Here is a 14864-nt window from a genome sequence, read left to right on the forward strand (position 1 = left end):
ACAGGAGGATCACGCAGGTTTGAAGCCAACCGCGCTGGCTTAAGAGACACTGTTTCCAAATAAAAAAGTATAAAAATAGGTCTGGGAGTGTAGCCCGGAGGTAGAAGGGCTTCCAGAAACCCCAGTACCACCAAAAAAAAAAAAAAAAAAAACTTGACCTACTAATGATGGCTTTATTATTCTCAAGCATGTGACAGCATCTCACATATTTTACCTAATTATATTTTCACATATTTCCAAATTTTTTAATATTATCTTCAGAGTAATGTAGCAGTCCTTTAATTAACTGCTTAATATTTAATTAAGCAGTGGGTCCTTTATAGTATCTTTCATACATGTGGTGAAAATTAAGTTATTAGAAAAAAATCCAAAGAAGCAGAATAGAGCTTTAAATATAATTAACATCTTCAAAAATGAAGCTTAGAAGTGATGCAAATATTACTTCCAAAAAGAGGATGCATTTCTTAAAAGCTGCTGTCTGGTAGCACAGATAAGATACTTTATATAGTATACTGCTGTGAAGTAAAGAATTTTAAAGAAAAATGATAAATTATAGTAATTATCCCTGTTGGCTACTTTATTTTCTAATGACCTTTTAAACCAACAATAGTTGGTTTTTATTAGATAATATTTTGTACCATAAACATTTTGGCCATCCGTAAGATACTTTCACTTTACATTTTGATCATAAATTGATAATTACATAAAATACTGGCTTCCGTTTTATGCCATAAGAATAATACTAAAATAAAAAGTCAGATTTAGTATTTGACAAAATTAACTCACTCATGAATCACTTGTCTAAAACAAGCAGCCTAGTGGCATAGGTATGCCTGACTAGAGCAGCCATGCATACTGGTAATTCAGCCTCTGTAAAGGCGATCACAGTGCACCCTGAATTGACTGTCATATCTGTAACCCACTGTGATATTGACATAGACATACCTAATCATTGCCATCAGAAAACTTGCAATATGAAAGAAAAAGGTCTTATTTTTTCTGTCCCAGTTTAATCTGCTCTATCTACCAATTCACAGGTCAGAGAATCAGGCTGCATATGTTTTCTGTCTCATAATGCATTTCTACTCAGAAGCAAAAAGCTAGTGATGTCTGAATTCATATTAAAGTGCATGACACAATGCCCCTAGGTTTTGGAGGTTGAATATATTAACCTAGACTTGAGGGGAAACTCCAAGCATGAAACATAATATCCCAGTAGTCAGCCGAGCATGGTGGCACACTCCCATAAGCCCAGTATTTGGGTGGCTGAAAAAGGAGGATCACAGATTTGAGGACAGCCTCAGCAAGTAATGAAACTCTTATTAACCTAGCGAGACCCTGTTTCTAAATAAGAAATAATAGGACTGGGGATGTGGCTCAAAGGTAGTATCTATGGGTTCAATTCCAAGTACCACATAAGCAAATAATTTTTTTTTTTTTTTTTTTTTTGCGGGTCTGGGAATGGAACCCAGGGGCATTCGACCTCTGAGCTACACCCCCTGCCCTATTTTTTATTCTTTATTTTGAAACTGGGTCTCACTGAGTTGCAGAGGGCCTCACTAGGTAGCTGAGGCTGTCCGCGAACTGCGATCCTCGGGTCTCAGCCTCCCGAATGCTGGGATTACAAGTGTGTGCCACCACGCCCGGCTCCACATAAGCAAATAATAATAATTAGTATTGTTATTATTATTATAGTATCCCAGTAGCTGTTATAATCCAGGGAGTAGCCTTGCTACACACACTGAATTGTTTTGTATGACAGAGACCAAATCATACATGTTTATTACAACACCATGTAATGAGAGGCTGTGTTATCTAACTGAAATTGCAGTATAAATTCAAATTACTTTAGTATTTTGTCTTTTTACCATTGTTATTAGTATATTGTAGTGGACAGCTCTACAGTAATTCCAGAGAAAAAGTGAATAATGTTTGTAGATTCTTTTTTTAGGTAGATATAGGAAAGGTCTATGGTTCCATTGTGTCAAATGTATTGTTGTGACTAATTTAGACATCTCAAAAGTATTAGTCTTTCTAATTACTTTTACAATTTTAATGAATTTGTCACAAAGACAATGAAAATAGGTTATTACACAGAGAATTTCAGACCATAAAAGAAACAAGCAGAGACTGCCTACCATATGTTACAGTTGAATGATAGTTGTTTTATTAATGTATCTTATACTAGTAATCCTCATTGCTATTTTTTTAAACGCATGGCTTTGAACACAGAAAATTATCTTGGAAATTTTAAATAGGTCCCTAACTAGATAAGAGAATTGCAAAGATGTGAGGGACAGATGCTTTCATCTGAAACAGACTTACACAAATTCTGAAACTAATTTGGAAGTGATAAAAATTAATTTGCGCACTTTAATTGGTAGCAGCCTCCTGCATGAAAGAAAGCGGAGCGAGCAGGCAATTTGTGCTAAAAGCTGATTGAATTTTTTGTCAGGCAGGTATCTTGGACTTGGCCGCTTATCCTCTGGAGCCCCTCTTTGCAATATATTACAACCCATCTCTGACTGGTGTTCTTTAAAAGGATCAATGCTATTCTTGTTGAATCCCCAGAGTCCAAAATTTCATTGATCTTGGGACTTGACATTTCTCATTACGCGCTGTAGCTTCCAACAAGATAGTCACAAGAGGGGCAAGTTAACATTGTTGTCTCTTCAATAGACACTGAAAATACATTGGGACCTCAGCGCAAAAGCCAATCTGCTCTTAAAGTATGTAATTTAAATGTTTATACTAGATATAAAGTGCTTTATTGAGAGCTTGATGATACATACATATGAAAGTTTTAAAATCATAGCAATATGAAACTTTGAGAGGGGATTTACTGCTCATCTTTTCAAATCAAATCTACACATATTCACAGAGTAATATCTCTAAGACATTGCTATGTGCTGCTCTGTGCCATTTTTTAAAATGTGGTCTTTCAGCTCATGTATAAGCATTATGCGGACTGCAAAAGGAGAACCCGGTTGAAAAGGAGTGTCCAGCTGTGCACACACCTCCCCAGCTCTCTTTGTGTGGCCTCAGCTCTGGTGCTGACCCTCCCACCAGCCACAGCCTGTCACACAACATCTGCCAAATCACGTCCCCCTTTTGTCTGCACCCAGCCTTCTTTAAAATGACTATCCTGGTGCCCAGCTCTACAGCCACCACTGGCCAGTAGTACTATAAGAGATAAGAACATGGACAAAGACTAGCCTGGATATATTTTTAAAGTATAATTGTATTATAGTTATGACATTTTTTTTTGTACTGGGGATGAAAACCAGGGGCCTTATACCTCCAGGCTATACTTCCAGACCTATTTTTCATATTTTGTTTGGAAACAGTCTCACTAAGTAGCTGAGGCTGACTTCGAACCTACACAATCCTCTTGTTTCAGCCTCCCAAGAACTGGGATTACAAGCGTACACCACCACACCAGGCTTATAATTATGGTATTAAATGTATATGTGTGTTAGACAAGTTGGTGTTACTGTTCAGAGCAAGGAATCTTATCTGTGGTTTATACTATTAAACCTGGAGTCTTTTTACTAGATAGGACAGGAAGCACAGTCAGCTGTGTAGTAACTCTCACCTAGCAGGCCACGTGGTGGTACATGTAATGGAACAGCCCAGCCCAGACCGGGACCCAGTGGACCGCTCTTGTTCTGCCTCCTCATCTTAACATCTAGAGACATCTTAGAGTTTGGGTCTGGAAAGGGGGCTACTTTCCATTGAGTCTCTGATTCACTTCCTTCTTTATGGGCCATGAGTTTTCCAGAAAGGTCTTTCCAGAAAAGTTGAAAGCATTATGAAAAACCAGGTGATACTTCATTCTCTGATCAGATAGCTGTAGCACACAGACCAGTGGGTGTCCAGACACCACACACCACCCAGCTTCCTTTGGGAGGGTAAGTGAAATCTTTAGTTGGTTGTTTTGGGAATATGAGGGAAAGATTGTGACCTGGATCTCGGATTTGTACTTCAGGCATTGATATTTGCTCAGTAACTATAGAGCTCAGGAAAATATGGCTGGTGGCATCTCTGAAGAGGGAGAAGAACTTAGAGGAAAAGAATACATGGGTTCATCACCGCCCTCTTCTATTCCTCCTTGAATACCCTGATATGCAGTCACATAACACATCACAGAAAATTGACATTTTCCAACCCATGGGCAGTCTTCACTTGTGCTCTCTCTGACCTCGGGATATATGGGCCTAGGCCTGGTTGGGACCCAGACCAGACCTCTGTGGCAGCCCCCCATTACCTGAGAACCCATATCTTAAGATAAGGGGTTCCCCACTGGTCCTTTTTCTCAGTGATCCCTGCAAGGTTCTAGTATAATATTTTGAAACAGCTCTTGAAATCACAGCAGCAGTGAACTACTATATCCTTTAAAAAATTGCCTTTTCTGGAATTTTAAATAAAAATTCACCGTGTAAGTATAAACATGAATGAAAATAGCTTCTACCATGATTCTGCTGTGGCCTTGCCAAGGCCAGAATGCACCAAGGGGTCCATCCTCTGACTCTGGCAGAACAGCACTGAGAGTGTGGGACGCTCCACTGTCCCCACGCAGCTCCCATTCCTAAGGACCAAAGCTTCCCCTGTGCAGCAGCAGCCCACGATTGAGACTCAATTAAGAACCATGAGTAATCTTTACTTTTACCTTCTCTGTAAGACCATAGACCATCGCATGGAAAAATCTCTCCTTGTCGGTGCTAGTGAATAGCAGCACCTGCTACCATTGTAATGCCCCCCCCCCTTGATTTCAGGAAGATTGGAATGACTAAATCTTTATACTTGGAATTCCCAAATGCTTGCCTGTGAGGAATCTCAAAGTCAGGCATGTTTGTTCTTTATCATTTACAGCCATTCCATCACACAACGAGCATTTGTGTTGTGATGAGCAGGGATGAGGGCGGGGACGCTGTGGTCCTCAGGGGGGAGCTCTCACCTGCACCTCCCTCTGCACTGGGCCCTTTAACCCTGAGCTACATCCATCACCTGTGATGTGACAGTGACTGGATATTCCCAAGATTTTGAGTAATTATTGGGGTGTGTGACACCTGTCCCTGGCAATGAAATATAGGAAATACGCTTTCTCCTGCTACCAATTTCCCAACTCAAAAAGCATAGCATAACATTTTATTTACTTTTCCCCAGCCTAAGCTGGAGTCTCTTAAAAAAAAAAAAAAGGAAACAATGCTTTGGGGGCTCCTAGACAATATCTTTTAATATTTTAAGTTCTATTGAATTCAAATGATCTGAGAAAATTATAATGATAACTAAAACATTGTAAACTTTAAGTCAAACAGAAGCCTTTAAAAAGCTTATTTCCTAATAGAAAGTATATAGAAAACCTAAGGTATATATTTTTAATATTTTGTACTTTTTTCTCAAATCCCTGCAACAAAATTAGATGGCTTTTTAATTTTTTCCTCTAACATATAAGTGAAAGCTTTCAAAAACTCTATTTTATATAAATTTTATCTAACACATCATTTCAGGGTTTGTCAGTTTACCAATCTCTCCAAGATAAAATAGTCACTTGGAAAAATAAAAGATAATAGCACACATAAAATCTTATCAATCCTTCTCTTACCAGGGAATTCAGGGTATCTTAGAAACACACCTATAAAAATTATTTGAACATGTTTTAGGAAAATCTAGGACTACTGAAAACATAAATGAATATTCTACCAATATTCAAAACCATTAAAACAATATGCATAGATTTAGATAAAAAGGCAAACCAGCATGCGTGGCTGGCCGTGCTCTCGCCTGATCTAAGGGATGGATGCCTGGGAAGCAGAACAGCAGCTGGTGGGTCTACGAAGACATACAGGAAACTGTGAAGACTCCCTGGAGAGGCAGGAGGGTGTGTGTTAGTGAGGAGGATGCCCGCAGGCCGGAGTGGAGGGTGTTGGGCGCATTCTTAGATAACACAGTTTTCCCTCTTGCCCCTGTGGGGCAGAGAGACAGCGGCCAGTCCAGCCGCAGGCTGGCCGCACCGGGCACATCATGGAGAAATGAGGGGCTCTCCAGGACGTGGGTGCTTCCGCAGCCCTTGAACCCTCAGGCTGCCCTGCACCTGACCCTCTACAGAGAGCCAGTGGCTTCAAGGCAAGATACAGCTCTCAGCAAGAAGAGTGCCAAGACCATGATGCAGAGATGGGGCTATGGGGATCACCCCACCCAGAATATCAGTTCACAGAGATGAGCAGGCACCATGAAGAAACTCAAGCACTATGAAAGAGCTCAGTTCAAACACCCTGTTTCAGGTGATAGAGAATAAACAGAAGAGAAATAATGTAGAACGTTTAAAAAGATGTTCTCTCAGACATAGAAGAGGGACATGAAAGTTACTGAAAATCTGTACTTCTTCAACTGGTGGGGGGTCCAAAACCATTCACTTTATTCCCTTAATCCTGCACATATAAATACGTAATATGTAATCAAAACATTTTAATTTTTAATTCTAAAAATATAGGAAAGTCAGGGAGTTGAAAAAACTGACAACTTGAAAGGAATGCATGAACTTGGAGGAAAAAAATAAAATGATCTACAATAATGTGCCTCAAACTTGCATAATGCTCTGATCCCGATTTAAAAAGAATAAAATTGTCATTAACACAAGAGAGAGAACGAGAGAGAGAAGGACAGGACTGGTCTCAAACTCCTAAGAATGTGCCTTTGAATCTCCTGAGACATGGTTTGAGAAACACTGACTTAATTAGTTCATCTTAAAGCATATTTCAATTTTAAATTTCTACAGCGAGAACATTATTACAGCATAGATTTTGACAGCAGAGAGAGGTTTTATCTTTATAACTGGTTTAATGAAATTTTACAGTATCATTCAAATGCAAGTCTGAAATTGAAAATTTTTTATAGAACTTTTTACCCTCAAGAAAAACATCCACAGAAGGTACATAAACCCTAGGTTGTGAAATACCAAAAGTTCTAAAGAGTCACAGTTACAAGACATGCCCTTTAAAGGGGAAAACAATTGTTGGTGAAAGTGGCAACTTACAATGAAATAATTATAGCAATATATATGCACAAAGACATCATTATATATAATGATGAAATTGTAGATACAATTAAAAGTAACACACCTTCCTCAGTGCAGTGGTGGACACCTGTGATCCCAGCTTCTTAGAAGGCTAAAGCAGGAGGATTGTATGTTCAAGGTCAGCCTGATCAACCCAGTGAGACTCGGCCTCAAAATAAAAAAGGCCAGGAATGTAGCTCAGTGGTAGAGCTTGCCTAGTATAAGTAAGGTCTTGGATTTAATAACCAGTAGCTCCCCCCAAAATTAAAAATTTATATCCAAGATGAATCAATGTTATACTCTGAGTTTGATACAATCATTTTTAAAAACTAAAAGAGAGAAATGGGAAAAGAAGTGTGAAGTTCATGGAAATAGTGGAATATTTCAGGGTATCAGTAAGTATTGAATCTGAGTGATCCAGGTCCAAATTTTATTGTTACTAAGTCCCCGTGTCCTTCTTTCTGATCACCTGGCCCTCAGTAGTGAGTCCCTTCAGTGATTTGGGTCTTCATATTCTGTCCAATATGGCCAAGGTTGAGTTTGGCTTTCTTTCTTGTTTTATTTTTTGTCGTTGTTATTATTGTTCACTTGTTTATTTTGTTTTGCCTTTAAAGTTAATGACAATTTTTTAAAGGTCAGTGTTTTATACAAGTTTAAAGAATTTTCACAAATTCTCACACAGCTCCCTGATTTTTGTTTTTAGAATTAAAGGATTTTTGAGATATTGATTACTTAAGTATTTATTATATATGTACCTACCAAAGAAACTACTTGAAACCAACCCAAGATGGCACCCCGCCACATTTACCTTCCACATTTCCTCTTTCCCCCACAATCCTGAACCCTAAGACTTTACAGAGTCCCCAACTCCATCTCAAGCTGGCTTCTCTGGGCAACTTGCCTAGTCAGGTGTTGGGCGTGACGTCCTCTTAAGTTTGCCGGTCCTACCATTCATCCTGATTTTCTCCTCGTTCACATAGAGATGGTTTTGAGTCCTGCTGCTCTCTGTGTGCACACAGCACGTTTGTTCCTCCCAGCATAATTGCTGCTGAGTGTTAAGCCCACAGAAGGCCAAGGCTGTCTGATGTGGTTTGCAAGAGTCCAGTTCCAGTACCTCATCCCTCTCCATAATCCCCAGTCATCGCCCACTTGGAAGAACGCCTGCCCTTAGAAGGACTGGTTCATTTCTGAAAGCACTTCGTATGTTCTGATCTTCATTGCATTCCGAATACCCCAATTAAACATCTACACTAAAAGCCCAAGCAAATTCGAGGAAAAATGCTTGTGGAATAGGAGTCAGCCAGTGCGTCTAGCTGGGTTTTCACCAGTAGAGAATTCAAAAATTATCTCTTCTTTCCTTCACTGCTCTCCTCACACCCACTTCCCTGTCCCCCATCACCTCAGGGAAAGTGCCTCTGCCTGTTTCGTTGAAGATTTTAGGGAACATTTGTAAATGGGTAATTGCATGGGTTTCAGAGTTGAGCCCCGACTCAAATCCAGCACTTGATAGACATATTAACTTGGGAACTGACTAACCTTGCAAAACCTTGGGTTTGTAGGCTCAAAAATGGGGATAGTAACTGTACCTAATACAAATGTTAATGGAATTAAGTGAGTGACACATGCAGCTTGAGATGGCACCTTGCCAGGCACTGAGCCTGCTTCACAGTAACCAGGAGAGAAGACACAGCTGTCACCACCACTGTCACAGTGTCCCAGGCACGTCGTCTACGCTGCCTATCCTGTCATCTGCATGCTCGCTCTCGAAGGCCAGGTGGTCAGGAAGTAGGGACCATAAGTATGCCCATTGCGCAGATGAGGAAATAGAAAGATTTGGTGCCTGTGGCCACACAGCTGGTACTGTCCTCACTAGCCATTGCTGACCCTCTTGGAGGCGTTGGTTTCCATGGCTGCTGCTCTGTGTGTCTGCTGAAGGTCGGCAGTGCTCACCACTGTGGTTTTCTTGCAGGTGACTATCCAGCACCAAGAGCTGTCCTCACAGGCCATGACCATGAAGTTGTCTGTGTTTCTGTCTGTGCAGAGCTTGGACTCGTTATTAGTGGTGCTAAAGGTCAGAAGTCTTTTCTTTTCATTTTACACCTTTAGAAAATGTACCATTTTCTCAATCTAATCACAGTTTATTTCTTCCAGACAAATACAATCTCGAGGTTCTTTGCAGTTATTTGGTTTTACCATTAATATTTATTAATATGAAATATGTGTAAAATTTTATACAGCATTTTGTGGTCACCACATTTTAACCATAAGGCTGGTAAATTCTGTTGCAACCATCTCTAGGATGCAGCCATTCAATAGAACATTTAAAAGACAAGGGGAAAAATGTCCCCGATGCTCTGAGGGGGTTGGTTTGGAATGGCCTTCCTCTGCAAGGTCCTTTCTCTGCAAAAACAGGTTGGTTTAAAGGAAATAAGACCATTTGGTTCTTTTGTCTATTTGTCCAAGTGTCATTTGGGGAAAAATTGGGAAACTGAGGCTTCAATTGTGGCTCACCTAACAGTGCTCATGGGAGACTCAAGGCAGAAAGGAGCCTGGTGCTTGGGAGAAGCTCAAAGACCAATGGGGGGGCGGTGCTGGCAGCCCAAGATTTGCATCTTTTATTTTAAGTATGGTGGGAAATCATTGACATCTGTTGTAGTCAAGGTGATGAGAGGATCAAGTCTGTTTGTTAGAGCTAATGCTGGCTGCTTTGTGGAGAATGGGTACTCTCCCTTCTCTAAGAGCCAGGGGCCATGTTTTTTGTTTGTTTGTTTTCCTTCTTAGAATAAAAGAAGGTGATAGAGAAAGTAAGCAACACAAAAGTAGAGAAACATTTTCTGTAGACACTTGGTGATATTAGAAGGTGACTGGTGGCAATTTTCTTTTTGCCCTCCCCTTTTTTCTGGAGTTCTTACTTTAGCAATCAGGAAACTAAATTTTAGTGTAGTCCTATAATGTCTCTTGTTTGGAAAAATATGTGTGTATTCAAATTAACTGATTGAAAAGTGAAAATATAATTTATTCACAGTTTCTGCAGGTTTGGTTTGGTTTTCAGAGTAAGAAGGTAGACATATAATTCCAAATAATATCAAGCACTTATTTTCAGGAGTCCCCAAAAGCTGTTGGGCAAAAGAAGTCCCTCCCTTCACCCCTTTAATACTCTTGCTTTACTATTTATTTAAAGACAGAAAGTAAGCTGGGTGTGGTGGTGCACGCTTGTAATCCCTGCGCTTGGGAGGCTGAGACAGGAGGATCACACAGGTTCAAAGCCACCCTCAGCTACCTAGTGAGGCTCTCAGCAACTTAGTGAGACTCTGTCTCCAGATAAAATATAAAATAGGTCTGGACATATAGTTCGGAGGTAGAAAGCCCCTGGGTTTCACCCCCAGTACCACCAAAAAAATAAATAAATAAAATAAAAAATAAAGACAGAAGTTGTCCAAATTCTTTAATTTTACTTCTAGATGTTCTGTATAGAATACAGAAAAGATTAAACTTATCTGACAACAATATATTTTTGTAATATACAATATTAAAATGTTACTGCTCACCAGGTGTGGTGACACACACTTGTAATCCTAGTACTTGAGAGAATGACACAAGAGCCTCACAGCTTCTCAGCCAGCCTCCACTACTTATAGAAGCCCTCACAACTTAGTGAGACCCTGTTTCAAAATAAAGAATAAAATAGGTCTGGAAGCGTACCTGAGAAGTAGAGTGCTCCTGGGTTCAATTCACAGTAATAATAATAATAATAACAACAACAACAACAACAACAACAGTGCTACTAGAAAATTTTCTTGCTGCTACTAAAAAAATTTAGCAACCATTCTGGTAATTCTCTTAGACCTTCAGGAAAATCATGTGAAAAGCACATTAGGAGTAACCTTGTGAGCCGTGCAGGTTTTCATTTTCACATAATCTATCAACCATGTCCCTTTATTATGATTAGTACCAAAAGATGGAAAAGATCCAGCATTTACCTTAAAAACAAGGCTTACCATAGAATGTGGGAGCACTGGAGACAACTGTGTTATTAGACAGTGACTGCCCCGTGCGTGGCCCTGGCCAGCGCACCCTCTCCTCTGCCATCTTCTCTCAGCAAATCCATGCTGACTGGGTGAGGTTTGGGGCTGGCAACTCGCATCGCTGACTCCGGGCCTTGATGTTCCCCTGCAGAGGGCCCTTGCCTTGTCCATACCATCACTGGGGATTTGCTGAGAGCCCTCGAGGGACCAGAAAACTGCTTGTTCCCACGCCTGATTTCTGTATCCAGTGAAGGCCACTGCATCATATACTACGAACGAGGACGGTTCAGCAACTTCAGCATTAACGGGAAGCTTCTGGCTCAAATGGAAATCAATGATTCCACACGGGTAAATCTGCATGTTTGGTGCTAAATAGGATGGAAGCCAAGAGATTAATGGCTTTATATTCAAGGACTCATAATAGAACTTCTCTGGCATATGTATAAATACGTGTGGTTTAGAAAATATATAAATTTGTGTAGATCGATACTTTGAACAAACCCCACATTTCTTCAGCCCCAAGTAATTAACTCAATGAATTTAGACTTCGGGGACCACAGCTGTTGCTTGATTAGAATTTAGACCCTTAAGGAGATGTTTTTAAAGCTTTTTTCATAAGTAATTGTTTCAGCACTGCACCCTGACAGCATGAAAAGTTTATTTTTTAAAAGTCCTATCATTAGAACCCAAGACCAAAATGACAAATACCCAATTGCCCTTCATTCACAAGTGAATTATAATCACTGGCTTTTCAGTATTAAGAGCTGCTCTGAAAAACGCTTCTGCCATTTGTTCTAAAAGTCTTGACATTGTTAATATTCAGGATTTAACAAAAGATCACGTTACTAAACTCTCAAGTTCTTCCTAGATTAGACTGATAATGTTCTCTTTCAGGCTTTCATAATTTCATTAGCTTAATTTGTTTTTAATAAGATCCTTTGTAAGAACTCTGATGAATTCCACATTGACAGTTCTGTGGACTGGACTTTAGACCACTTGGACACTGGCTGAAAGGAGGCGGTTGTTTAGCGGGGATGGGCGAGTGTTTCCGAGTAGTGGCTGTTGATTGTGGTTGGTCCCTGCCTTTTTCTGAAGGCCATTCTCCTGAGCAGCGATGGCCAGAACCTGGTGACTGGCGGGGACAACGGTGTGGTGGAGGTCTGGCAGGCCTGTGACTTCAAGCAGCTGTACATCTACCCCGGATGCGATGCTGGCATCAGAGCAATGGACCTGTCCCATGACCAGAGGTGAGCGCTGAGGACAGAGGCCACCCCGGAGCCCTCTGCACCTCCCAGGGTGAACTAGAGCGAGGCCCCAGTGTCAGATGGAAGAAGGACTAGCACAGAAAAGGGTAAAATGAGGGGAGGAGTAGAGACCAAGGAAAGGATTCGGGCAAGAAAGAAACAGGAAGGGAATAGGAAGGAATTTCAGAAATGAGTATGAGGAAGGCAGGCACCTCGCCCAGGTTTTCAGGGCCCAAGGCATGAGCTCATTCCTACCACTGTCCCTGACTTCACGTCCTCCCCTCTTCTCCTCCTGGACTTTCCTCAACTGAGATTATGTGAAGGAAACATTTTGGCAGAGGTTGGTTTCTAGCTAAGAAGATTCAGATTCCAGCAAAATAGATATTGTAGACTCCTGGTGGCCTCCATTTGAAAAGATACAAGGTGCTCACTCACTACCTAAAGCGCCCCCTCCCTCTCACTTATTCCTCCCTTATGCCCAAGGAGAATGTGCAGTGAGAGTCGAGTGTAAGGGGTGGACTGATTCATGAAAACCAGAAAGATCAGAAAGAGGGAGAGAAAAGCCAGAGACCCTGGAAGCAGTCAGCAGCCCAGAGGGAGGAGGTGTGCTCGCTGAGAACCAGCGGGCCCCAGGTGATGCTGTAAGCCGCCGTGCCAGTGGGATGTCTGAGCTCCTCAAGGCGCAGCATTCAAGGATGCTCAGGGCTAACTCAGCTTCCCTCTGCAGAACCCAGGAGGATGTTTAGCGGTTCTCATCTCAGCCAACTTGAACATAGGTTAAAGTGTAGTGTGTATGGTAGCACCACACAAGTGAGTTCATTCCGTCTTAACTGCTTTCTCTGCTTTTTCAGGACTCTGATTACTGGCATGGCTTCTGGTAGCATTGTAGCTTTTAATATAGATTTTAACCGGTGGCATTATGAGCATCAGAACAGATACTGAGGAGAAGCGCAGGAGCGAAGCCACGTTGAGCTGAGAGCACAAGCGCCTCACAGAAAGGCAATATCTCCGGTGGAAAAACCTCGTCTACATCGACCTCTGTTTGTACATTCCATCACACCCAGCAATAGCTGTACATTGTAGTCAGCAACCATTTTACTTTGTGTGTTTTTTCAGGACTGAACACCAGCTGCTATCGAGCAAGCTTATACCATGTAAATTATATGAATTAGGAGATGTTTTGGTAATTATTTCATATATTGTTGTTTATTGAGAAAAGGTTGTAGGACGTGTCACAAGAGACTTTTGACAATTCTGAGGAACCTTGTGTCCGGTTGTTACAAAGTTGAAGCTTTGAACCTAACCTGCATCCCATTTCCAGCCTCTTTTTAAGCTGAGGGAAAAAAAAAAAAAAAACCACGTTTGATACTTTGTACATCAGATGCATCTTATTTAAAGGGATACTTTTGTAAAAGTAAAACCTTGTATAAAGAACAAAATGTTTCTTAATTTTCTTGTGGAGTTACAACTTGCATGTTCTTTACTCCTGATGTCTGGATGGAACAGGTGTGTTCACGCCGGTGAAACAGAAAGATCTGTCCAAGGACAAGGTTTAGAGGAAAGGGTTGAATTTGGGCTCAATCAAGTAATATTTGACATTTTCACCAAAATATAGTTTGCACTTTTTAATATAAAGTCATCCCTTCTAAGTGAAATTTGCTCATAAAGCATTTGGATACTAAGCCATTATTTGCCATTTTTGGTACTTACTACAAAGAAAATTCAGCCCTACCCTTTATAATTTGAAGACACAGCAGAAAGGGGGCTTAGGGATGAGGTCCTGGTTTTTCTTGTATAAATAGGAGTCATGATCATTAGTTCCATAGTAATGACTTCCCAGCACCTGGACATCTCTTCCAGAGTCATCCCACTGGCTTAGTGTGTATACATTAGGGGAGGAGAATGATGCTAACTTTTTTTTTCCTCTTTGGTTCTTGAATAGATTAGTTTCTTTAATAACAAGTTGGACTTTGTTACAACAATAACTGAAGTTATTCTTTTAGGTTCTCGTGAAATTCTCACCTGAAGCCAATTCTTGGCCTAAGGCACTTCATCTTTTATGATATAAAACGATGGCTATCAAATGATTTTCCATACGTTGTACTGATCAAGTTATACACCCAGGGGTATATACACTTTATTCATGTTTCTTCTTTGTATATTTGGTGACTGTATCGTCATAGATGTACATATTGTGTCGGTAGGGCTATGAGGCATGTTACAGGAATGTAATTTTCTCAGAATTTACACTCACTTGCAGTCATTTATTTAAAAAGATAAAACAAGATAATGGGTTCTTTGTATTGGCACTTTGCACCAGAAACATATCATTATTTATTGGTGTGCTTACTTATTTGTTATCCACCTTGTACTAGTAAGTTTTAGCTCTGAATTATTCCTTCTTCATTGTTGTTTGTATTTATGAAATTCTGAGATTGGGGAATCAGTGTAATGATTAAGTTATTCATCACCAGGCTGTAAGCAATATCTTGAGTTTGTAGCTTAGAATGGGGAGGATACTGAACATCTGGAAGACAA

General features: G+C 40.5%; 1 protein-coding gene across 5 annotated transcripts in view; it reads left to right on the forward strand.

Moving 5' to 3' along the window:
• Positions 1-13268, forward strand: part of NBEA (neurobeachin) — a gene marked incomplete at both ends in the record, with an annotated part of 621684 nt that extends 608416 nt beyond the window's left edge. For all 5 annotated transcript variants that reach the window (XM_080719963.1, XM_080719960.1, XM_080719962.1 and 2 more), the window contains 4 exons: positions 9027-9128; positions 11234-11430; positions 12178-12329; positions 13178-13268. In XM_080719963.1, the coding sequence (XP_080576089.1) occupies positions 9027-9128; positions 11234-11430; positions 12178-12329; positions 13178-13268 (542 nt within the window). The remainder of the gene's footprint in view (positions 1-9026; positions 9129-11233; positions 11431-12177; positions 12330-13177) is intronic.
• Positions 13269-14864: the final 1596 nt, after the last annotated feature.

This window comes from Muscardinus avellanarius, assembly GCF_963383645.1.
Source record: "Muscardinus avellanarius genome assembly, chromosome: 2".
NCBI lineage: Eukaryota > Metazoa > Chordata > Mammalia > Rodentia > Gliridae > Muscardinus > Muscardinus avellanarius.